This window comes from Daphnia magna, linkage group LG1 (genome assembly GCF_020631705.1).
Source record: "Daphnia magna isolate NIES linkage group LG1, ASM2063170v1.1, whole genome shotgun sequence".
Taxonomy (NCBI): domain Eukaryota; kingdom Metazoa; phylum Arthropoda; class Branchiopoda; order Diplostraca; family Daphniidae; genus Daphnia; species Daphnia magna.
The window spans coordinates 17,452,445-17,478,931 of record NC_059182.1 but is presented as its reverse complement, the minus strand read 5'-3'; the positions used below and the strand labels follow the sequence as shown (position 1 = coordinate 17,478,931).

At 40.4% G+C, this 26,487-nt stretch overlaps 1 protein-coding gene across 1 annotated transcript; it reads left to right on the top strand.

Annotated features, from left to right (window-relative positions):
* The first annotated feature begins 5,488 nt into the window (after positions 1 to 5,488).
* LOC116928968 lies at positions 5,489 to 23,074 on the top strand. The gene is made up of 5 exons (XM_032936140.2): positions 5,489 to 6,086; positions 14,037 to 14,200; positions 18,765 to 18,975; positions 20,642 to 21,052; positions 21,818 to 23,074. The coding sequence occupies exons 1-5, from the start codon at positions 5,990 to 5,992 to the stop codon at positions 21,958 to 21,960; spliced, it is 1,026 nt and encodes a 341-aa protein (XP_032792031.1). The 5' UTR covers positions 5,489 to 5,989; the 3' UTR covers positions 21,961 to 23,074.
* Positions 23,075 to 26,487: the final 3,413 nt, after the last annotated feature.

Below are 26,487 nucleotides of genomic sequence, written 5' to 3'. Positions count from 1 at the left end.
TTAAATAGCCGACAGCAGTAATTCAAGAGAAGGGAAAGCCCATAGATGGCATCATTAGCCAAAGTCAACCTCTGAAAGAAGGCATATGAATTAAATGCCTTTTTTTTTTAAGTAGTCTACTTCTCGTCACTTACGTTGACATCACAAGTGCTTTAAAGTCTTCTCACTCTAATAGTTTTTCACGACTTTGCTCTTACAAATCCTTTATCCTCGTTTTTTTCCCCCCTCTAACGGCGAGTTCTCTTTAAAACAGGCTTATATATACAATGTTTGCCGTAATCAATACGAAAGTTCGAACGCTACAGATGGTTTGGCGCAGCCGATAGGTAGAACAGAAAGCCGTACAGGATCGATTGAGCTTTTTCTTCCTCCCTCCGTCCAACATGAGAAATAATGCATGAAGCTGAAAAAACATTGCAGTTACGTAAGTATCGAACTGCAATTGATCTTGGACGTATATCGTGAAATTGCGTCCAAATCGTACTCGGCACAAGAATAAATTAAAAGAGAAAAAGAACTGAAAAATAGGGGAATGATTGAAAAGCAAACGCCAACCGTTACTTTGGGAGAGTAAAAGAGAAAAGAAAAGCCAAACGAATGGATGTATTGCCTTCATACGTATTGCACACAACCATGGCAACATCGAACGCAATAGTTTTTTTGTTTTGTTTTTCAAATCCCGACTTGCTAATAACAGAAAGAATGACCGTCGTGACGGCCGTTCTATTATTCCGCAGTTGCTCGGGTTGCAACGACACGTGACGTTCATTGGACAAATATCAAACCCCCTCCCAAATTCTATAAAATGCCAACATTAATCAAAGCATCTTCTAAGGCTTTCCTTTCTGATCGAAGCCGATAAAAACAAAGCACATATTTTTTTTATATATTATTAATCCACTGGCATGTATTGTAGACACACACCTCAACGTAGGGCATCAAAGGCTCCAACCGCCACGGGGATCTTTTATTTCCAACATCCATTTCCACCCAGCTCCTGTGCAGACTTTATATACGTATATATATATACGTCCGCAGAGGCATGGACGATGCTTGGATGCGTTCACTTCCTCTTCCTGGCGTGGCTGACGTCAGCGTTTACGCGTGCACTCTGTTAGATGGACGGCCCGTCGGTACACGTAGCAACTCACGGAGAGAAAGAAAAAGAAAAAAGTGAGGGACAACGAAGAGCAGGGAAGAAAAAAGAAAAGGAGGGAATTTATCTGCGAAAGAGCTATACTATACTTCTATATCTTGGATATAGCGTGTTCCGTAAAAGGAGGACCATAAAAAAAAAGATGCGTTCATCAGCCAAAGGGTTGATCTCTGTACCTAAAAGGACATGGATACCCATTTTCAACCATAGAGGCACTGCACACAGACACGTGAAAAACCATGCAAAAAAAATGGGGGAAAGAAGAAGAAGAAGAAGAAAACAACAAAAAAAGCTATTCTTTGCTATACGGTGAGACAGGCCAACAAAATGTTGGGGGGTTTAAAGCGGAAAGAAGAAAAGGAGAAGAAGCTTGTTGGGAAGAACGCAGAAGGTGTTTCGTAACTCACCAAACAGCGTGTAGACAAGCCGTCGGTATATAGCGATTCGATTCCGGGCATTGTCGTCCGACCACATAAACATGGGGGTGTTGTATGTATACATATAAGATACAACAGTTTATCTTTACACGTTTTGACGCTCACATTGTATAGACGTGTCCTCTGTGCTCTTGTATGTACGGTCCGTGTGGATGAAACGAATCAATTATCAAACGATGAACGGATCTGTTTTCCTTTTAACACGTATAAGCAGCCCTCCCTTTGAATTAGGTATAGTTTATATTATTCACGCGTGTCCTTGTTTCGCTTCATTTGAACGAAGTCGATGGAATGCGTAATCTGCGATTAGCGATACGTTTGAGAAAGCGCAATCGATGTTTTTAAAGGGAAGACTTAAAAAGAATTGAGCGTATAGGAAAAGCCGAATATGTTCGACTTTACAGAAATTACGCGTTGGCCTTCAAACGTTACGGCCGCACAAGCCGGAAACGATTGATCTATAAGGCCTCATCCCCTCTCTATTTAAAAAAATAATAATAACAAAATAAATAAATACATGAAAATTTTATTGAAGGCCAATGGAAAATGTAAGGTACAAAATGACGTGATAACGAGACAAGAAAAATTCTCAAGGGAAATGGCGTCAGAGAAAAAAAAAATAGAGACGCGTCGAGACCGTGAGACACGTAGTCGACGACAGACAACATCAATTCGATTTGCTCCATTGAAAAAAAAAAAGAGAACAAAATATTTTCCGTTGTCCTTTTGACGTTGTGTTTCATTGACAGGCCGTACGCGCAACTGTTTCCGTTCGCTCACGTTTTTCCTGGACGCCTTTTGAGGTGGAACAAGTTCTAAAATAAGGTCGGAACGAATCCAACACTTTGCAGAGGCGTCCCGATGCTTCTGTGTGACAAGTCACCTCGTCAAGACGAAACAATTTCCAGTACATCCCCCTTTTTTTTACCCCATTCCGCTTTAGGGTTTCGGTTGAGTGAACGTCCACATTCCCGATCGATAATTTTCGCCAAGTGAACCAGTCAGTGAGGATCTCCAAGAATATAGGCAAAGACAAAAGAATATACAGCAAAACAAAGTAAATACCCGTATATAGGCCATAATGTTGCAGAAAATAAGGAGGGGGGGGGGGGACAACAAAAAGAAGCTCACACACAACACACAAAAAAGTTGATTACCTCACCGAGAAAACGGGGCGGCTGCGTTGACGAGGACTACTTGTACTGTTATTGCAAGGCAACTGAGCTCCATATAAGAACGGCTCCTGGACGACCCTTCAAGAGTTATACAACAGCGTCTTTTCCTTAGCGAAAAAAAAAACAAAACAAACAAATAAATAGACACAAAAACAAAAATACCAGAATATAAAAATAGCTAGAAAAAAAAGGGAGGGAATTCTTCCATCGTGCATTTGAGGCCAGCAAAAAGCAGTTGGGCGTGTCTATCAGGCCTTTTTGAAACGCCGACGAAACTTTAATCCTATATGGCCCTTCGTAACACTCGAAAAGTCCCTTCTTTTTATATTCGCCTCTGTCGTAAGTAGTTCTTTAAGCCAAACACCGCTTTTTTGTATATAAAGCAGCATGATATGGAGATTTGTTATATAAAGGGAACAAACACCGAAAGGTTATATATAGGAAGAAGACAAAAAAAGGAAGGCGCTAATATAAGACAAAGTCGACGGTTATTTGATTCGCTATACCATCCCCTCATATATTGGAAGGAAAAAAAATATCAGGACCCGGTAGTCTCGAATAATCTGACATCTTTGACAAATAACAAAACATCATCCCACCCCCCCCCCCGGAAAAGACAAAAGATATCCATGTCTTTTTTTTTTTTTTTTCAAAATTTACTTTCTCAATTAAATGCGATAAAGAAGAGAGAAAAAAAAAGGGCGAGATTCAATTAGGATGACGGTGGATATATCATTGGACCATCTATGCGTGTGGTCTCATCGCTGATGGGGTTGGTCAAAAGTGCACGGAGGTTTTGGTGGGGGGGTCAGACCGCAAAGATCCGATTACGTGACGTCCACCATATCATGCGACGGTTGAAATCCGAGACGGGATACACACGTATCCGTCTACGATCTTTTTTCTTTCTTGTATTAATCCCAAATTTGTTTCCTTCGATTCACTCCCTTTTGTTGTGACTCCGTGTGTACTTTTCAGCACGTCATTCCCAGTTTCCCACACTACGCAGACTCGTATAAATTGCATGCAGAGGACAGGGTACACCTCGATGCTGTCCTGATCTATCCAGTGGAATAGCAAAAAAAAAAAGGGAGGGTTATGGGGATGATAATAATAATAATAAAAAAAAAAGTGACGTATATTGAATTTCAGAATAGAGTGGGAAGAAGTAGACTTTTCGATTGCATCATCTTTTTTAAAAAAGCTATAGGTGACGAAACAAAAGGACACACCTGCATTGCCAATCTCCCAGCGTGGGAAAAACGAATTAAACGAATATGTACAGTATATGTATGTTCGTGGGAGTTGTGCTGAAGAAATAAGAATGTCTTTCAAGTTGGGCCGAATAAAGTGCGATCAAAAAGGGTTCGATTTTATTTTATTTTATTTTTTTTATCGTTAAATCATATCTGAGAAATAAATGTTACTCTTCCTTTTGCTCTCCTTTTTTCTTCTCGTTTAACATAGAGAGAGTTGGGGGGGGGGGCATCAAGTGCATCTTGGAGCAACTCCTTCAACGTCAGCGCAAAACCTCAGTCGGCGGAGCTCTTCATCATCAAACAACGAACAGAGCCCACTTTCTGCCCCTCAAAATTCTATTTGCAGTAAGAGTAAAAAAGAAAAAAGAAAAGAATCCTCTTTTTTTTCCCCACATTTTGATAGAAAACCACTGTCTTATTGAAAGATCGCACGGAAATTTGCTCTCAACCAGAGATGACACAAAAAGAACCGACAGCGTATTACGTCATCGATCATTGATAGATGAGGTAGGCCTACATATAGTGACTCTTTTAAACACGTTTTCATACAGACAAAATGAAAAAAATTCTGTCAGCATGAAAAAAGATGGTCCGGCCGTTCATTTGCTAGCTTTCAACGTCATACGAAGCTTTAGGCTCGATGTGTCTTCATTAAGAATGGACTGTTCCCTGCCGATGATGGACACCGTCCCGAGCGTATCACAGAGTTCCCGACCACAAGAACTAAAGACATTTTTGTTTTGTTGTTGTCTGCTGGACAACTTTTTTTTTCTCTTTTAGCAGCATCGGTCTTGATAGTATTGCGGCTTCTATAAACAATGTGAGCAAGATGGCTTATATCATAGAACTTGTACGCGCACAAATATGACGGATTGTTATATATGTCCGCCGTTCTGTCCATTCAACCTCAACCCATTTGTATGGCATGGCGTGCACGTTTTATCAAGAGAGAAACGAGTCGACCTTGTCGTTGATTGCATTGATTGACAAACTATAATTGAAGCATCCGCCGTTCAACAAGGTGCTTTTCATTTCGAATCTCGAGAGGTATAGCCTAATTCAAGGCCTCTGTCTGGTATATAGGGTGGGGCGTACAACATCAATGCGGAAATGAGAGATTGCCTGTATAATAATGACTTTTCTTTTCGTGCTGCATCAAATTGGTGCAGTGTCCTAGTAGATTTTAGGCCTACATCTAAACAGATTGCGTAGACGCAGTATGCACAACAGGGTATAGATATACAGAGCCAACTAGAACAACTTTGGTGTGTAGAAACAGTCTTATATATACCGAAGTACAGTGGGAAAAACCAAAAACAACAAGAGAGACATGGAGAAATACGGGTATATATTTTACTCCCCTATCGCCCGTGGTGAGGTTGTGTAGACACTCCTCCCCCCCCTAACGTCTCTGGCGGCATTTTGATATTGAACGGAACGAGTCCCGGCCGGCCAGCCCAGTTTGCTTTCATCCGCGGCGCAGTGAGGATATACACGCTTGTCAGTCTGCTTTTTGTCCTTCAACGGGACTTTTTTTTTTTGTTTTCACTATCCCAATCAAACATCTTTGATTGTTTGTTTGTTATTTCCCCCCTCTGTTCGTGTATATGGTGTGTATGTGTATCGAAGAGTACATCATTTTGAAATTGGCGCGGTTCACATAGAAAGTGGTAACCAGTCATTCAAAACTGTTAAACGCTGATCTCCACGTAAACACGTGCGCGTGAATGGCTCACAGAGTCCGGACTGGTCGTCCAACTTCGACCGTTCAACATTCGTCGAGACGATAATCATTTCGGCGCTGACAAAGCGGGACGCGTTTCTCTTTTGGAGATTTGAAACAGTTTTTTTTTTTTTGAAATTCTCGTTTTGTTAAAGAAGTGATACTCTTTTTAAATCAAAAGAGAGATAAGTGAAACGAATTTTTTAAACTCATCAAACAGTTGACGGGTTGGTTGGAAAATGTTAAACAACAGGAACAAAATGTCGGGATTCAAGTACTGCGACATTGTTAGATTAGTGATTGTTACAAGCTGCATTCTTGGAGCCACATCAGTCGGTATGTACTCTTTGATTGTTGTACAGTAAATCGTTTTCTATATTTGATTGGATATCAAACCCAGTTTTCAATTTTTCTTCGTACAAGGTTTCAGAATAAAACAAAAAAAAAAAGTTCTTTTGCATATTGAATAATTAACGCTTGACTGGCAATCAATGCCAAGATCAATGAAATCATGCAGCCTATCCCCACTCTTTTCAAAATGCGAAACACAATAGGAAATGCATTATACTTTGATGATGATATCACTTCCAAATCCCCCCCCACCTCAAAAAACAAGGGGCATTGTATGTACCTCTTGATTTCGTCCGTTATACGTGACATAGTCCGACTATCAAAATCAAAAAGGAAATGGCGTCTTATATTTTTCCTTTTGTTCCCTCCCTATTCTATAACTGAAAGTGAAAACAACAAAACACTCTTGTTTTCGTTGTTTCCCGGGAGATATTCGTTCCTGCCAGGTGTCGGACATTTTTGCATTTTAATGAAAGCCACATCCGATGTTGTCAACGTGACGGGCAGCTAATGGTCATAATTTCAAAGAAGGTGAGCACAAGAACATACTCGACAAGCAGTAAAAAAGAGCACTGATGCGCACCACGTAACAATAACCCAAAAGGAAAAGTCAGGCGGATAAATAGGAAAAGAATCCTCAACGAAAACAACAAAAAAACAAGACGATTATTAAAGCTAACGTCGTTACATATGACGCAAAACTTTTCATAATAATCAGAATTTTGAAAAGACCTTTCCCCATCATCCCCCCTAAAAAAGAAGCAGCGCTTCCTATTTACGTCTGCTGCGAGGACGGGCTTTTAACAACCAAGCCGCTGTGGTTCGTCCCACGCTTTAAAAAAAAAAGATATAGCCTACAGTGTCTACTTTAGTATTACGTACCGTCTTGTGTGTAGTATATATCAGTTGTGTCAACAATAGGTTTCCATTCTTCTTCGGCAGAGTAAACCAAGAAGAATATGGTTTTCATTTTATTTTTTCTTGGCCCTTTCTCCCTGGCACGGGATTCCGCAGACACATAAACATCAAAGGAGAGGCAGGGATCGAAAAAGAGGGAAAATATCGTCTACGTCGGCCATTATATTATGCATTTTTAATGAAAGTAAAAAATACAAACTGTTTTGTGGGTCCTTTTTTTTTGTTGCCATATCCTCGACCCAAACAATGTTGACAGCGTAGAATAGCCTAATGTAATATAAAGGTCGCTATTTATAATCATTCTTTATCACAATATAAATCGTTTGTTTGGTGGATGACGTATATTCACCTCGTTAAGAATCTCTTTCCATTGCTGAGAACATGATAGTATATAGTTTGCAAAGTCCTTGTGTTTATCTTTGATTAGCACTGTGTCAGTGAACTCTCGTCTTCCGACGACGAGCAAAACTAACTTTGTCTTTTGTGTTTCTGAAGGAAAAAGATGAAAGGAAATTTATTGACGTCAAACGTTTGAATCCTACGATCCGCTTTTTTTATAAAACGGTTCTGAATAAACGTATGTATAGATATCGAAATTGAAAGTCCACAAATGATTCCGTTTTGTTGCGTATTCGCATAAAGAAACAGGGCACGATCCAACGGATCCTCTTCTAGTTTTGAAAACGAGTCACGAGAGACATAGCCACGTGCGTGCTATTTTTTCAGTGGCCATCGTGAAAAGAAGAAAATGAGGTAGACTATGTCTGCAGAAAAATATGCCAGAGACAGCTCCTTCTTAATTGACTGGCGTCCTTCTCGCGTACTCGACATGTACGAAAAAGAGTGAAGTAGACAGTGTTCACATCATCGAGTGACTTTGGCAAAACTTGTCATGGATATATAAGGAGCGCCCACCAATCGATATATACATCATGTCAGCCGGTAGCACTGTTTTTGGTGAACTGGCGTACACAGAAAGGACACTGTCTATTTCCCGAACGACAGATACGCCATCTTGTCATTTATGTATCGGCTGATTTGCTGGACGAAAGGGCAGCCAATGCTATACCCAACGTGTGTATGATGGATAGGGTTATCGACGAGCTTTCTGCATTGCCATAGTTAATTTTGTGTTTTAAATATTCATGGTCCGTTGGCAAAGTATATACGAGAACGATGACGTCTATTTCTTGTTTGGAAAGAGGCAAACCTTAAATAAAAAGCGATGTAGAAATGGAGCACAAATCTAAACGGCTGATAAGAAAAGGTTAGGCTGGGCTCTTTTTATGCCTCCTTCTCCGTTCACAGCCATTACGGGTGCACAAGAATTCCCAGTCCTTCATCACCGCTAAACGAAAAATAAGGCAAAGAAAAGAGGATCAATAGATAATTAGCCCAGCCTCGAGTAAAAGTTCTGAACGACTCTCTCTTTATTTTTTTTTCCCTTGTATTTGGCAGTCACGAAAAAAAGGAAGCTCTTTTAATGCTGCAACTATTTCATTCTTTTTTCAACGGGCTAACAAAAATATATCGCTACTTTGCCTATAGACGCTCGGGGAAAAACTTCGAGTCCATTGTCAAATCAGTTATAGGCTATTAAGTTACACCTTTGACTTGCGTCGAGCGAGTTGGAAAAATTTTAAAAAACAAACAACAAAATCCTTTCTAGTTAGGGACGTCTATTTGAAGTGCGTTGAAAAATTGCTCACTAGACTTTGCAAAGGATTAGTTCCACAACGATGGAAGAACTGGGTCCAGTTTATGGATCACGCACATTCGCACACACACACACACAAAAAAGGAGTGAAATTAAATTTGTGAACGTCAGAGGGAAAAAAAAAAGTTTTCTGTTGTTGTTTCAAGAGAGAGAGAGAAAAAAATGAGACTGGTGGGACAGAACCCTAGTCGTGCGCTAAATAATTAGCTAATTCAATCAGGGACAAGTGCGCAGCAGCGGAAAGACGAATGGCTTACAAAAGTCCCTCACTAGTGCCCTTGATTTATTTTCGACTTTTCTTGCATTAAAGTGGCAAAATTTACCTCTGTCACACCGGTACACAAAATAGCCGGTCGAAACTCTCCTTTGAAATGCAAAAGTCTAATGTCTTTCAAAAGCAAGAAAAAGAGACAAAAATGGATGTGAAATGGCCCTCTTCCTTTTTTCTGCTTGATTTGCATACAAGGGGAGGTCTATATCTATTTCTTCTTCTTTTTCTGTGCGTGAAAGGCTGCCTTTGCCATGACAAACATCGATATTCTGTGTCTTGCAGTCTAGCGCATCAGCAGTCAAAGAAAGTAAAACGCAAGACGCAGCTGAAGAAGAGAAGATAAAAGAAAAAAAAACTTAAAAAAGAAGACGAAGAGGCTGTGGAAATAAAGGGAAACAAAAAACCTTGCATCACGTAATACGCCGTACATTGGGCGTGATGGGCAGACCCATGGGTTTTAGCGAACTCGGGGCGACTGCCAGATGGAAAGAAAGGACGGAAACTAAAGAATAAAATACAAAAGTACGATGTACACTAAGGAAATGTCTAAAGTCTTATTCCTTCGCCTACATGTTGTAAAAAGCGCAAGAACAAAACAAAAAAAAAATCTTATAGTATTTATACACTCATGATCGTGTCTTTGGTTGACCCCACCTTATCACCGTATAGTGTCCTCTATTTTTTATAGATTTCAATTCGATTGGGAAAAACGAGGACTAAACCAACACGAGATTGAAAAAGTTTCACTTGGCGTATCAGCAGCAAAAAAGACCGTATTTTTTTTATTAGCTGTTTACGACCTGTGTCAAAGCCTGTGTGTATAGGTTATTAGGAAATATGTGTATAGACGAAAACCTGGACCAAAAAAAAAAAAAAAACTTTATGTAAATCGAATCGACTTCAAAGTCGGAAAATTGAAACTAATTCAATTTAGTACGCCCGAAGGCATAAAAACATGTAGCCGGACATTTGACGATGCATCCGTTCGGGGAATTGATCCAGCGGATCTGACCGGTTCTTTTGCTTTTCCCCTTGTTTTCACAGCAAATTTCAATAGAAAAAAGAAGAAAAAAGGGAAGAAGGCAATGGGATGTATTATGGATACGAAGATTTTCTTTCTTTTTTGTGTGGATCAAACTGCGTAGTACCCGGCAAGATTGGAATAGAGAAAATATAAAAAAAAAAAACAAATCCTCCACCTTTCTTTTCTTTTCTTTTGAGCCTTAACTTTGATGTCGCTGGAGATATACATAGAGCCCAGTCTGCCAAAGTTTGAAGAGAAAATTGGGTAGGATCACTTCGTGTATCTTTTAGCTTCTTCTTCATTTGTCCAGCTGTGTTTCGACGCAAGGCCAGACGGAGGGAATCCAATTTCCAATCAGGCCTCTCATTGAGTGTGCAAAGACAGAGAGTCAAGAAAAAGGAGACGTACATAAAACTTGTAGTACGTGCTAGTCTATAGCATTTCCATCCGGAATTCAATTGCACGAAAGAGGCAAACACACACACACACATACACAAAAAGACATTGCGGTGTCAGGTGACTTTAGGCATGCGCCGGAACGGTTGCACGACATTAAGTCGGTCATGAAGGACTTTCTCGGGATTTATTTTTTGTTTTTTTCTTTTCCTAACGCTCGTCACCATTCGCTATTGTTAGACTGCCAACGTATGCAAACAAAATGGGACTGATGAGAAAGCCTTTCTACAACTGTGTACACGGAAACCTTTCTATCTGATTCGTTGTTTTGTAGAAATCTTCCTGTTAATGGCCTGTATTGATTAACGAGGCAAAGACGCAGAGAAATAGTGCGTGTTAGGCCAATACACGAGACTCTTGGTTTCACTGGCTAACTGGCCAAGAAATGATGATTAACTAGCGCCAATCTGTGGACTTGCCGAAATCTGTTTGTTAACTATATCCACCCACCTAGGGGGACTTCTAGTCGATGTGCTTCTTAGCCAACTTTACAAGAGCGAAAGCCCGTTCCTAATTGATAATGATGAAAGACGTAGGCGAATCGTATAGGGAAATGTCTTTCATTTTACCAAAGCGCCTGGAACGAAGAAAAATAGGGGGCTCTATACACACGTAAGGTGTGCTGCAATCAGGTCGACATTCATAAGCTAGGCGTTTCTTGATCGCCCCTTTGTTGATACCAGTTAAATGAAATGTTATGCTCATTTAATTATTTGTCGATGTTACGCGTAAAAGCCAGAAATGCCGAGGCCTACGATGTCCCTTTTTTCTACCTGAATAGCAAATCAAAGGAACGAGTTTCCTCTCTCATCCTTTGTCATCCAGACGGACCAGGTTCGTTCAAATATGCAAATCACGGCTGGTATAGCATATCTAAGGGATGAGTTTCGGGAAAATAGAACGCAAACAACGTAAGGCATTCCAGCCGGAAGGGACAATCAAACAACTCAAAACGGTCAGACGGGAAAGCAGCCGACGAGGCCAAACTTTTCCAAGTGGATCAAACGGACTTTAAGGGGAACTTCCCTTTCTTTTTCTTTCTTTTTTTTTTCTTCTTTTTATTCACATAGGCCTATCTTGTCCGTCCGCCATATTTACCACTCCCCTATATCAAGAATGGAAGCAATCCAGCAAAGATCCGCCGGCATATAAGACACTGAAAAGATGGGTGGATGAACAAAAGAAGAATAAGAAATTGTATTTTCTTTTTCTTTTTTTTTACCCTTCAACCAACGTAAAGAAAAAAGGGGGGATCTTTCTCGTACGATTTTCCGAGTTGTAACGGCAGTGACCCATTACCATTTACTTGTCAAACAGATGTTGAGCGTGATGGAACTATGCGCCTTATATCTTTACTCCCGCCAGTTATCCAACAATAGTTGCTGCATTAACGGACAGTAGGCGGACCTAGGCCCAACTATTGACTGTTGAACACACACACACACACAAACGAAAAAGAAAAAAAAAGAATAGAAGAAAGAAAACAAAATAGAAAAGAAATGTACAGGAAACTCGACCGAGACGCCCCATCCGCGAACCTGACGGTCCCTGACCACTACGATGTCGACTGTGACGCCCCACAGACACTGAGAGACACGACAACAACAACAAAAAAAAAAAGGGAAAATCCACGGTCAACTCGAATAGAGGGAGATAGATGAGAGGGAGGATTTTGTTTGCTTTGTTTTGTTTTTGAAAATAAGGAGAAAGGCAACGGTAGAATCGTGACATGCTCGAGAGAGATGGAGCGAGAAAAAAGAGATGCTCCGTCTCTTCCAGGAGCCCGCCTCTCGTTTGCCTACAATTGCCGACGAGACTACGCCCACCGTCACTAAGAAACACAAAAAAAAGAAAAGGAGGGGGGGACCAACAGAGAGAATAATCTGCCATGTCCCGTTGAGACTGGAGATATAAAGTGAATCGCTTCGCTCGTGAATCCTGATGGATGGTCCAGAAGCTAGCCACCATTTTCAACAGCGTTTTTAGTTTTTCAAAAGTATTGTTTTATTCTTTTTTTTTTTACTGTCTGGAGGGAATGCAACGAACGTCATCCCGATTCAGGGCTACTCTCTGTTGTTGCTTGTTTACTTATACTGGCTAGGATTTGCCATCCAAAGTCAGGGAAAATCCACGGAGCCGGATGCATTATCGGCCACACACGCGCCTCTTTCCTGCTCGAGCTCTCAGAGGCTTTCGCACTGATCCCGTTTCTAGCGATACAAAGCTGAGGCAATAGTCAAAGGATCAATCACGTGTTTCAATATTGGGTAAAAATACAGTTCGTCTAGCATTTCTGATGCGGTTCCAAAGATGCACTTATTTTCTATACACCACCAATCGCATATACAGAACACGATTTCCCTGATCGAAATGTTCTATACTCACTTGCGTACATCGCGCCTTCATCTTTTTTGTACCTCAGCCAACGGGATTATGGTTGCATGCAAACTTTGTTTCAAATCAAGAAAACATGAATGTGCACACACACACACACTCTGAAGTGATGCACGCACATTTCAAATCGTGAAGAAAACATGCAAATATAGAAACAGAATTTGAATCACAACAATAAGCATCGGCTAGATATATTAAGCAGTGACTAGTTACAACAGATTATGGTTTTTTCCTTTAAGAGTTCGTAACCAACGCCAGGTAAGGGAAGAAGCGGTGTCTTGTTAACATCGCATAACAATCGGCTTAAATCACTAACCAGTTCCTCCGTAATCTCGAACGTTTAGGATGCATGTTTGATGGTATGGAAGGGTATGAGTTACTAGGCTGACAATCGACAATCTCTATTGAAGATGGGCATAAACCAAATCAAATTGGGTCACGCATCGTGGACAAGGTTAAGCGCTGCGATGATGTGGGCGATAGTGACGTGGATTTGTCGCAATGTTGCAACAGCAAACAACCCCACCCCAAGGTTTTTTACATCTCTGAACGTCAACGATTTCTTAACTGGCTCCCCGTCATATACGTGGGCGTGTAACACAAGTTTTTACCTTTGCCGACTTTTTCCACATAAAGAGATGATTGCCAAACTCTGGCGGCTTACATGTATGATTGCATGCCAAACATTGCTCTGCTACGACTTCCCACCAAAATTAAAGACGACGCAAAATGTATATACAAGGAGAGTAACATTCACGCAAGCGGAAATAAGATCGTGTTGGTCTTTTGAGACGACAAGAAAATAGAGGCGAATCATCTTTCGACTCACAAAAGGCTGCCGTCTTACACTATCTATAATGTACCGCAGTATATACGTGTCTGACCGACATCAAAGCCCTGTCATATGAGCCAAAATGAGCACAACGACACGTCATGTCAGCAAAGCGAAAATTTTCACGCACTACTTTCTAATAGTCTTCGCGAGATTACAGTGAACCGCGTGTCGTGCAACAAAGACCGCCCGGCCGACATTTTCAGTTGGAAATGGAAGAACACGAGATGCTGGCCTTCTAATTTGTGTCAGTGATTCATTTTCAATCTTCCTCTAATGAGTTTGTTTACGTTTCGCTGTTTGCGCTCTCTTTGCAAATTTAGGATCGATATCACCGAAGAGCGAAGCGCAGTCGGTCGTGGCGGATATACCGTGGGACGGCGCTTTGGTTGGACCATCGTTCGACACGGGACCGGAATCTGTTGTCGTCTCTGTCGGATCTACAGCCTACTTGGCTTGCCGCGTTCGCCAGCTTGGAGATCGCAAGGTTAGTCATTTCACGCACGCACAAAATGCAAATCCCAGCCGTCGCACTTCCCACGCATTCAGCCGATTCTCAGTCTGACGTCTGGCGCTTATTCGAATTCGCCATTCACCAGCTTAATAGACTTTTAGTGACGTTGAATAAAGAATTGCTGTGTCTACTACGATATGCACCAATAGAAACACATTCAAAAGGCTATATACAGGGTCTGATTCAATAGCAAAACTGTTCTCTTCTCGTTCCAGGATCGCCATCTTATGCCCGAATCGCTTTTCAATAAGATGGTGTACGTGCAGAAAAGCGGTAAACGGGTAGAACGAATACATATTTCCTTGTTTCTTTCATGAAAACGGACATGTATACGTCTAGTTCGTAGATCAGTTTCTATACGTGAGAGTCTATAATCATTATGTACACCAAAGTCGTGGAGTACTTGTCGTCATGGCTTGTCTTCTTTGTCATTCCAAAGACGATTTTTTTGTTCGTGAATCGGACTCAACAATCATGCAGGAAAGAAAGTTAAACCCTACTATAATCTTTTCGGATCTCGGGAGAAGAGAATAAAAAAAGGAAGAAAATTGGGGGGGAGTTAGAAGCGCCAATCTTTATACAGAGAATAGCTTCAGAATGAAAAAAAAGAAGAAGAAGAAGTTGTTGGATGAAACTAATTGTTCGCCATATCCGACGTGCTGTATACTATAGAGAAGAAATGATCCGAGTGAAAATAGCCGGAATAAGCTTCTTTTCGTCATCCTTTGGTTAAGATCCATCCCGAGAGATATGGGTGGGCGTCTCTTGGAACAGAATCGGCAGTCAAACAATCAAAAAGCTCTATTGATTGATGAGTGAACAGCCAATAAGTATATGCCGTGCGAAGCCAAGTCAAAACAATGAGAAAAAACAAGTAGGGGGGGGGGCGAAATAAAGAAAAATAGATCGGAGGCAACTATATCGACGGCGACAAAAGAGATGATGTGCCGCAAAGCATGGCCGCAGATAAGCCGGCCGACGAGTGGCTTTTCTCACACTTTCAAGTGCAAAAAAGAAAGAGCCAAAAAAAAAAGGGGGAAAGTTGGTGAGAGGCTAACGGGAAAATGGAGAAGGAGATTGGGTGACGATATCGAATAAACCTCGTTCGCATCTTCTCCTATATCGTTTATTATACAACGAGCAGGTCATGTAAGACTTTGAATCGATATGGACGGTATATATATTTTTTCCTTCTCATTATTGTGAAAAATAAAACTAAAAAAAAAAAAATGTAAAGTCAAAGCCTCGGCGAATTCAATAAACTTTAGTTTATTTCAAAGTTTGATCATACGTCAGAATCGCAAGATGGAAAGGACAAGAGTAAATGACTAATGTGGAACTGACATTGCCTGTCAACAGGCAATGATTTCAAAGCTGATGTAACAAAAAACGACTAGAGGAAATGGATTCGCTTGGTTAACAGGAGAAAACGTGAAATGAATACTTCATTAGAGACTTTATTTGTCCTTTACCCGATTTTGGGATACGAGCACACAAGGATACGCCGTCTATTAAAATCCGGATATCCAAAACTTTCCATATAGATCCTTATATAAGGCTTACGATGTTTCAGGATAAAGGGCAATGTATTTTTAAATATCCCATTGTAGATATGCAAAAGGAAGGGAACAAGGTAAATCGAGCCCAAGGATATTTCGTTTCTGTGTACATACCGGTTCTATCCTTTTCGATGGAATCCACGACTGTCTGTTTTGTTATCTCCAAAGCCAATCATCAAATATTGACGAATCCGGCTGAAATCGACAGTACTTTTACTTGTACACTTCAGGAAAACGGCATTGATACAAACTTTCTTAAACAAATAATAAAAGAACCAACTTTTTCTCTTTTTTTTTGTGCCGTCCATCACGTTCTGAAATGCATGGACCCTGCAAAGTAAAATCAAAATCATCTTGGCAAATCCATTTGACTGTATACATCCTTTTAATGCTTGTTTTCCATCAACCATTGGCTATAGAGACTGTTAAGTGTAGTTCATAAGAAAAAGGAAGCATTCGGGTAGCAGCACATGTTAAACGACTAAACTTTGTGTAAAACGCCCAAGGTCTCTGCGTTTAGGGTAACTATACGTTAATCAACCCGTCGATTGACTCTGAATGTTTAAATTTCATTAATCAACGATCTAGAACCATTCGTAGAAAATCGATCCGTCGTGATTGTATACAATCATTATCGTTGAATGGAAAACTATACAACAACCAAAGAATTGACAACGTGAACCAAACGAAATGATGACATCGTTTGTTTCCAAGGGTTTTTTCTTCGTAACGGTTAAGAGATTGTTGAAAGAATAGGAATAAGAACAAACCGTTTGAAGCATTGTTCGCAATAGTATATATATTTTTTTGATCTTAGAAACAAACTTATTTCGCTAATGGGATGCGTTCTGTCTGGAAGTAGGCAAATCTCCAAAGTTGACTGATGGAAAATGATCGTTCTCTTCGTTACAGACGGAAACGAAAACATCTCTCCAATTTTCTTTTTTCCAACTCAAACAAAAGCCACATTGGAGATGGTACATATACAATCAAACGCATTTCCAAATGCCATGCGGACGTCATAGAAAGATAGTTTTCTCTACTGCAGAGTAGTTTGAAAAGACTCTAACTATGCCGTTGCTAAAACAATTTCAGCGTGAATAAAAGCATATTTACGCAGTCGTCTCAAATATAATGTGAAAGAAAAGGAGGTAAGAACGTCATCGCAAGAACATACAATGCGCGCAAACAACACTGTTGCAAACCAGCCCTCCAAAAACAAACAAGGAATTGTATTCGAAGGGAAAATATAATGAGCCATCGTATCCACTTACCCACAAGCAGTGCCCATGTCTGTGCAACGTCGCGGTCAAATTTTCTTTTTTCTTTTGAAAGAACGGCCAAGAGGCGGCTAAAGGTCAGGTTGCTTTTTTTGCGGTTTTTATTTTTTTCCTTCTCGGAAATGGCCGACACGAAGAGTAGGTTTAGGTGAGCGGAAATATTGTACCTGCGTGACGATTCGGTAACCTAATCACCCGGGCGGAAACGACTTATGATGGAGGGGGAAAAGGCCAAAAAATTGGTGAAAATTCTCTTGACCATCCGGGCCATTTGAATAAGAAGATTTTCAAACAATCATAGTCCCTTTTGGACAACAAGTGAAACCTATATATCCGGATCGTGAGTCTTACCTAGTGGCGTCCCGAAATCCCGCAGTGCAATCGACATTTTTGTTAAAAGAATTTATTTGTTTTTTTAATGTGGCTCTTCTGATCTATTGTGACGCAATAGACGGTACACGAGAGCACGTCAAATAGACACTCTCTAGGATAATCATAGGCCGCAGGATTGCCATCATGATCTCCTCCCATTTTCCCCGAGTCCGTCTCACTTGCTCGCGCTATTATGTATTCCATTTCATCCGACGTCTTCTTGGCGATCGATAATCTCTTTCTACACAAACTGGGCAAGGGAAAATCTAAAAGAAGGGATCAAATGTAAAGGATAATAGGCTTTTAAAAAAAATGAATAAAAAAAATTCGGTATTTGAACTGGCGACAATCGGTGCGACTGCAGAGGCATTGCAAATTTCGCAGCACAGTATACGATTGGCTGATCAATAATTCATATGGGCCACAGACGGTGCCAGCAGTTGTTTGAGGTTTTCCACAGACATAAAAAGTGAATCCAACAGCAATCAGCCGTGAAGGAGGTATTAAAAAAGAAAGCTGGCACGATCAAGAGCCCCAGACGGATTGTGGTACGTTAAGAAGTAAAAAATAATCGAAAAAAGAAGCTTCTATAAGCAGGGAATTAAATCAAATTCAGAAACTAAAAATTAGAGGAGGATGTCGATCGTTCTATGAACAAAAATAGGCAAAGTATGTAGGGAAAAAAAAAATCTAAATAGAACATCCAGCAGCCGGAATTCTATAAGAGCCTATTTGCATAACTCGTTTCACGCTCCAACCCATCTATTTGCATAGCCAATGTCGAAACGACGACATCTAAACAAAAGAGTGCGTCAGTGTGAGTGGATTGAGCGATGAAGAGCACACACACAAAAAGAAGAAAAACTCCAAAAAGAAGATTAATGGACTTATAGAAACATCTGCCAAACTTGTTGACTCCAGTGGGCTCAAAATCGATAATGACATATTTTCATATAGGTTTTCTTTTTCCCCCTAGCGCTATGAATATATATATATAGAATAGCGGTGCGTCATGAGATAGATTTTTAATTGCTTCCACAAATATACGGACTGCAACAGCCAATAACAAATGGTACTTATCAAAACTTCAGAAAATACGCGTAAGATCCTGACATATCCAAGTTTTACAGTCCATTAGATGACAGCACGTCTAAATGACGTAGAATGGGCTATCGATTATTGGGCAGTTAGCCAATATGCATTAAAGCCACGAATACATCCTACATCTATGAAATATTAGATACATATAGAGACACAACAGTAGGCCTTTTGTTGATTGTGACGTAACATACTTCGCAAATTAAACTTTTGCATATATTTCATTAGGTATCTTGGATAAGGAAAAGAGATCTACACATTCTGACTTTCGGTCAAGTCACCTACACCAACGATGCCCGTTTCTCCGTCATCAAATCAGCCACCGGTGACTTGTGGACGTTGAGGATCCGTTCGGTTCAGCTGCGTGACGCTGGCCTCTATGAATGCCAAGTCAGTTCCGAACCTAAAATCAGCAAAGCAGTTCGCTTAAAAGTTGTCGGTAAGTTAAACTGGTTATATTATCTAGTACATTCACAAAGATACGTAAAACTCTTTTATGTAATAATATACTAACGAAAATGGGACCGGGCGGGCATTGTTGTTGATCGTTCGGTTTCCCCATCATCAGCATTGGGGGGAGCCTCTATATCATTGAAATCTCGTGTTTTATTGTTATTGTTACTGGATACCGTCACAACATATCCAGGAGGAAAAAAGAAAAAATGATTTGGAAAATGCTCTTTCTCTATTGTATACACAATAAGTTCCTCATCGTAGTTTTGGATGTGCTGGTAGTATTGCTATCGGCTCACCTCCTATTTAAGCAACTTTGAAGTTTTGACGCGAATTATGAACACGCCAGAGTCTCTGACCTAGATGCCTGTCTTTTCTGGCTATGAAACGGGGCGGGCATCATTCTAATTGGATCTCGTAGCTATGCTAGAAACTTGGATGAATAACAGTTGCATTGAGCGCTTCCTCTCGTTATTATTCAGTCAAAATAAAAAAGAAAACAAGAGGAAAACGAAACGAAAAAATCGAAACATTTTTGTCCATTTGCGCTCTTTCAGCCTCATAATACAGAACGAATAATGCAAAGGGCAAGGCAAACACAATTGAATGTCTGTTGTTATGCAGGCCTAGGAATGACCCACATTTGTCTCTATTAAACGTTTTCTAGAAAGCAATGTCTTTGTGGAATAAATGAGATAATTAATGACAGTAATCGTGTCGTCTGGTCCATCCAAGGTGACAGATTTACCTCATTAGTGAGACTCGTCTCTTGTATGCGGTTCCGAAAGAGAATGAAGGCAACTCCAACTTATTTGTTTATTAGAAAAGAAAAAAGAAAAATAATAATTCTAGCGTATTACAAAAGAGTGCCTTCATCATTATAACGTATTTACTTATTTGTATTAGCTATCGTTTCTTACATATAGATACGTACCTTATCCTCACAGTTGGGCATTCTACCCCAGAGGGCGTACTTCTCTTGTCTCAATCGATACAATCCAGCGGATAGTTATGGCCGCTCCCCCCTCTCTCTCTTTGCCCGTGACGTCTTCCACGCTGTCGGGTCACACGCACACACGTTAATAGTTAAAGCTGAATAATGTAAACGTAAGAAAAAAATGGGACTGCGTGCAGAAGCGGAGTAGGAAGGGTCTTGATCGGTCTCTATTGTTACGAAGCAATCGTAATGACATAATGTGAGCATTGGGCAGAAGAGCGTCTAACGGCCGTCTGCGACGTGCAGGATGAACTAAAGAAATGATGAACTTACATCGACGCCCTCAACGACCCTGTATATAATGCGCAATAGAAATAGTGTATGTGTGCTGCTTCTTAGGTTATCTGTATTAGAGACCGTGAAGAGCGTGCTAGTTATCACGGTAGATCCCGTTTCTACCATCTTCTTTTTGTCTTCAAACTAACGTGTAATTGACAATCCATGGAGCAAGAGCACACCACTCGGATTATGCATAGGATGTAACTGAATTCCTTTGAATACCTCCCGATCGCATTCACAGTTGATCATTTTAGTAACCTGAATTTATTCGAATTCAATTTGATTACTCGGTTAACTGTCATACCAATCAAATGTTAGTCAGGTATAACAAATTGAATCAATTTTTGTTGTTGTTGTTGTTTCGTTTCCTGGATAGTCTCGCAAGCCTACATCCATGGCAGTCCGGAGATGTACATCCGGAGCGGGAGCGACATCAGCTTGTCGTGTGTCGCCAAGGACATGCCCGAACCACCGAGTCATTTTACCTGGTACAAAGGACTACAAATATTAAGTACTGGCGGCAACGATGGCCATCAGCTGTTCCAGCAAAACAGCCATCTTCAGCAACAGCAACAACACCAGATGAACGCCAACAAACAGACGAGTTTCTTCGGGAAATCATCCATTATGACGTCACTATCGGGAAGAAAAGTCACTATCGAAACGAGCCAGCACGGACTGGAAAATCTACTTCTAATACGTAACGCTGTGGCGGCTGATTCGGGCAATTATACCTGCATTCCAGCCGGAGCAGAGCCGGCCAGCATCGTCGTTCACGTCCTTAATGGTACGTCCAAAAAAAATTATTTCATTCATTATGGAAATGTGACAAAGGGAGGACGTCACGCAAGTTGACAATCATTGGGGATATGTTTCGTTGAATAAACAGTCGATCGGCTTGTCCAAACACGTTCTCCGTTCTGTATTCAAAGTGTTCGATGCGAGCCCTGCTTTTCAAGGTTTGTATCCAATAATATGACTACCGTGTTTCAATTCGGCGTGTGTGGGTCGACTCTGATAGACTCGACACACCCTCCAAGAGTTTAACAGAAAGACCGCTAGTCGTGATTCACGGCCGAACGCACTGCTGACGCTATACGGCTCGTACAAGTCAACCAGCGCCTCTGTCTATCTTCCTTTGTAAAGTTTAGATTGAACGAGTCTCCGGTATAGGGAAGGAGCAGTTGATGGAGGCGCATATATATAGGCTTGACAATAACGCAGGAAGAAAACAGAAAGTAAAGCTTTAAACAAAACGAGAAATAACAAAAATAAAAAATCGTGACAGTTTTCATAGAAGCATATCAAGAAGAAACGCATATATCGCCTGTTTCCCTTTTTACCCCCGGCTGGGATTACAGATGGAAAAGTTATTGATTCTTTCATATAGGAGTTTGAGGCTTACACGATATCGTGCTATTGTCACGCGGGTGCTAGTTTTGATTGAATCCAACGTGTCGTCTTAGACGTCTACTTTTCGATTGGCTTTTCATTTTAGTTTCTTTTCGTTCTTTTTTTTTTCTAATTTCTTTCTGTTTATGCTTTTCCTTAGGTGAACATCCGGCTGCCATGCAACACGGTCATGGAGGCATATCACGCACTCAACCAGGCGCCCGGTTTCAACACTACGTACTTTTGGCAACTCTTTTGCTCTCGTTGCATCGATACCTGTCGTGGAATCGACAATTGCGGTAGTTTCATTCTGCATTTATTCTGTTACTTTCTTTTTTTTTTCGAAATTTTTGTATTTGTAATTTCGGGTCTCGAATTTGCCTCATCGCTGGCGGATTGTATGTTTTACTTCATTTCTTTTTTCTATTGTACAAAATACACCCCCCAAAATGTGCCCTAGCGCACTTTTCCTTACCACCTACTATATATTCTCTCCCGTATTTCTTTTGTTTGTTTTTTTTTTCGCCAAAGGCATTCAGAACAAGCCATGGATTTGTATAACTGAAGCTATTCTGCAAAAGCGAATCGCAATTTTCTTTGATTTAAAGGGGGACAAAAAAGTAATACCACTTTGATTTTCCCACCTGACCCTCTTTAGAAATTTTAACGGACACCAAAGCTTTTCCTTTCGATACCAATTACAATCAAGACTTATCATGTAACACACCTTTTCCTTCATCGATTCGATATATATATTTCTAAATAAAAAAATCTAACGACACGAATGAGACATTAATGCGTACGCTTTGACCCTATTGTTGTACAGTTGCATATTGTGGTATGTGCGTTGATGATGGATTTCATGCATTTATAATGATTAACCTTAATCCCAATTTCACCTGACCTATATTACGCTCGTCCTCTTCCCCAAATAACACAATCAAATATGTCAAAGATTTGTAAGAATGGATCAAGCGTGTGTGTCTCCCTTGATTTGGATTTCCATGAAGTATGTGTGTGCATCAAAACCAGCGAAAAATTATTCAGAGACGAAGGAAGGTCGTGTTTGTACTGATTTAAAGTGATGGCGTCTATAAAGGATTCGGCAACCGCAACAGCGACAGAAAGAAAACAAGAAAACGAAAAGACCGAAGATGATATTATATTATATATACGTTAATCTTGGACGATGGTATCACATTTCCTGATGTAGCTCTTTAGATAGATGATAATGAAGTCTCCCACATGAGTACCAGTTTTTCTTCTCCGTCTTTGTGACCGATGGGAGAAGGAGAGCCAAAAGTAAGCAAAAACACATCGGTGTGTTCGGCACTTCTTTTTTGTTTTATTTTTTTGTTTTATTTCGAGTTTTCTGTTCTTTTTTGTTGTTGAATACATATGTCTGATATCGTCTCAATCCTAATAATTTCTCAAAATACCTGTCCTAGATGACTCTAATCCCATGATGACGTGCTCTTTTTAACCATAGTCTTAAATTTCTTGCGTGATTCTACCATACGAAGACATTGCCACCACCGGACAGTGGGCGCACGTCAGTCTTCCGCTTCATCTCACGGTCATTGTAGCGACATAATACAGTTAGAACACACGAGCCAGACGGCTATAATAACATTACATGTCGGCGTCAAACAGCACACTAATGATCTTCCTGAGGAACAATCCAAATGTGTCGTCCACTTCGTGGGTGAGTCCCAAGTGTCGTCATGCGAATGAAAAAGAGGATTTATGTCTAGATGGGATGATATTTTTAATGGAACAGCGATGTTTACAATAGATGTGGATGGCCAAAAAAGCCGCCACACTAAACACCGCAAGTAGCTGCTTCATGTTGCTAGACGTTTGTCAATCCAAAAGGAAATTTAGGACGTCGTTACTAACGATCGATGTTGCAACCTGGGTAACGTAATGGGGTAGACTCCTTATTTTGACGAGTAACTATGATAAATAGAACAGAAATACGAAAGTGTGTAGATCAATGACGTCGGGACACGCCAATAAAATGCTACAAACAATAGTGTAACTCTGTTTCAAGAATGATGACGATTTTAATGATACTGATACCAGTTTTCCTAACGCTAAAGGTATATAGCGCAATCGAAATATTTCAACACCTTCGACTTCCAAGCCAAAAAGAAAACAAACTGGAAACTGTGTTGTCAATTTCTCGGTATTAGCCTATCGACTTAACGTAATAGACAAGGCAATGAAATTTGCGTAGGAGGGAAATTGTTGTTTATCGTTTGCATCCATCGATCTGGATTGAAGATCAAGCGCTTTTCAACTGCTGCATTGCAGGCTGCGACTATATCCAAGCCCGGCCAAATAATCCGTCTGTGAGACTGGACGAGCGAGTAACTCGAAGCAACACAGATGCGAACCAAAAAGGAAAGAGGACGGTCTTAATTCTATCTATCCATCCTTCCAGCTGTCGGATGTGTAAACCCAAAGGAGGCAAACTAGACGCAGCGAGGGGAATGCAGGGTGGCTCGCATTCGTCTCATACACGACGGACGGAATCGTCTGTTTCATTCGTTTCTTTACTGGAGAAAAAGGAGTTGGTTTCAAAATTGACAATTTACTTGCTGGTATTTGAGCTTGTTTAAAAAATGGTCGACAAAAGAGAAAGTTTGCGCATAAACGTTTCTTCGTCGAAACTTTGGTCAAATGAATTATTCAAGTTCATTTATACGCAGGGAACGCCAGTAATCAATAAAAAGGTTGCACAGGCGTGCTATTGATTGCTGAATATACCAAGGTGGTAGGAACGTTTGCAACTTTGTACTACAACGGGAAAGGTTTGAATCAATTAGCAATGCCATTTTACATTTCTGTTTGCTTGCATTCAAGGGCATGGTCATGGGCTTTGCTGATACTGACAAGGTCGTCATAAAATTAGGAATCAGCGGGCCATCGAAAATGAAAAATGAACGTTCTGTGAGATCCGCTATTGTCTACGCCCTTTGATTACTAGAAGAATGCAACTTGATAGCTTGATGTTCTTTTTTTTCTTTGCTAGGAATGGTCGGAGGCAGATAACTTAAGCTCTCTGTCCTTCGTGATGTGCTGCGCAAGACCAAAACCCATTTGGGCAACGGTCTTTTATACTCTGCAGGTTATTCCGATTCTACACGCAATGGAAACTAATGAAACATACGATTGCAGACTAATCAGTCGGTCAAACAACTGCAGTCGTTATCTAGCTTTCCGGATCTAACAACAACAGCAACCCTAAATAAGATTTCTATGAAATGCCATCCAATCTCCAGCTGCGATGACTGTCAAATTATAGCTAAGTGGAATAATTTCAAGGTTACGAGCTTGCTCTTGATCAACGAGCTGTAAGATTCATTCACATTGAAGCCATTTGAAATCTATTTAAAGAGAACATCAAAAGGTCTGGCCATGAACTTCAACTGTCCGGTCCTGCGTGACTGAAAATGGCATCACCGTTTGACACAGCGTCTCGTGCATAACGAGTCACGGTTCGTCGACTCTTCAGTTGAATAGCAATGAATGTCCCAGTTGATTTGCCGGTCCATTTCCTTGGTTTATTCTAATCTTGGCCATTTCTATAAGAAGTTCTCGCTTAATACGAATCTATTCGCCCCTTTTGAGACCTAGCATAACCAACAACTTCTATCCGACAACGTGTATTCGTTCAACTTTAAGAACTATAAAGCATCTTTTCAAGTTATTATTTTTCCTTTTGAGAAAGACTTTATTCGCTGAAAAATTGCGTATGACTTAAAGCTCCAAAGTGGAACTAACCGGATCAAGAGTCTTTTTCATCAGAATTGATGCAGGCTTAAATCATTGAGTTTCCTGCTCTAAAAAGAGGCTCAGATTAAATTCTACCGCAATAAGCCATAGAAGTTTTTCTTATAAAAAAATCCCAAACGCACAACTAAGGCAAACTCTAATATTTAAGTAAAATTCCGAGGAACAGTTAATCACATGGAAGATAAAAAATTGATGGAAATAATGAGTTCTTTTCGTGAGATTCAACGACTAGACTATTGGCGTATGAAGAACACGACAACCATCGCTTTAACAGTACAGTCACTATATCTAAAAGAGCGAGCTTGCGACCCCATCAGATTTTGGGAGTGCAACCGAGTGCGAATGCAAAGAAATGGCGTATGACTAGCAGGATCCGTGCTCAAGTGTCGTCCGTAAGCTTTCCTAAGCTACTATACTATGCTGATTGTGAAGGACTTGCTTTTCGGTTACATGCGTCTTTAGTCATTTGTAAACGATGTACTCGGCTTACACGTACGTACAGGGAGTAAAGATCTTAAGATACTGCTCGCTGAATAAAAGTGAGACAAGTTGCTTATCTCTTGAGTGTCATGCTAGTAACTTAGCTTTTGCTCAATTACCTTTTGAAAGGCGATATTCAGGCCTTGGTCAGTTCACTTTATGCAAAACTACTAGACCTCTCAAGAAATTTGTTTAGAAGCAATGGTTGTGCGTCTTGTCTGGCAATTGATGAACATGGAGTAACCCTTCCACCGTTTCTGTTTCAGAAGAAAAATATTTGTTTTCACTCGAGACGGATCGATATTGTCTTTCTATCGACTAGACTGGATGAAACGTAAACATAACTATTAAATAGAGGGTTTATTAGATTAGAGCCTTGATTCGTCACAAGAATTCTAACCAAACGATGATCTTGCATAGTATGAACATCAACAACGCTCTAAATTCTGCAAATTAGCAAATCAAGAGTAGCTTGTAAAATCAAGTGCGTTATGCTGTTGGGCCAATTTTTGTTTTATACTCAATAAATAGTAATCACTAGGACACGGG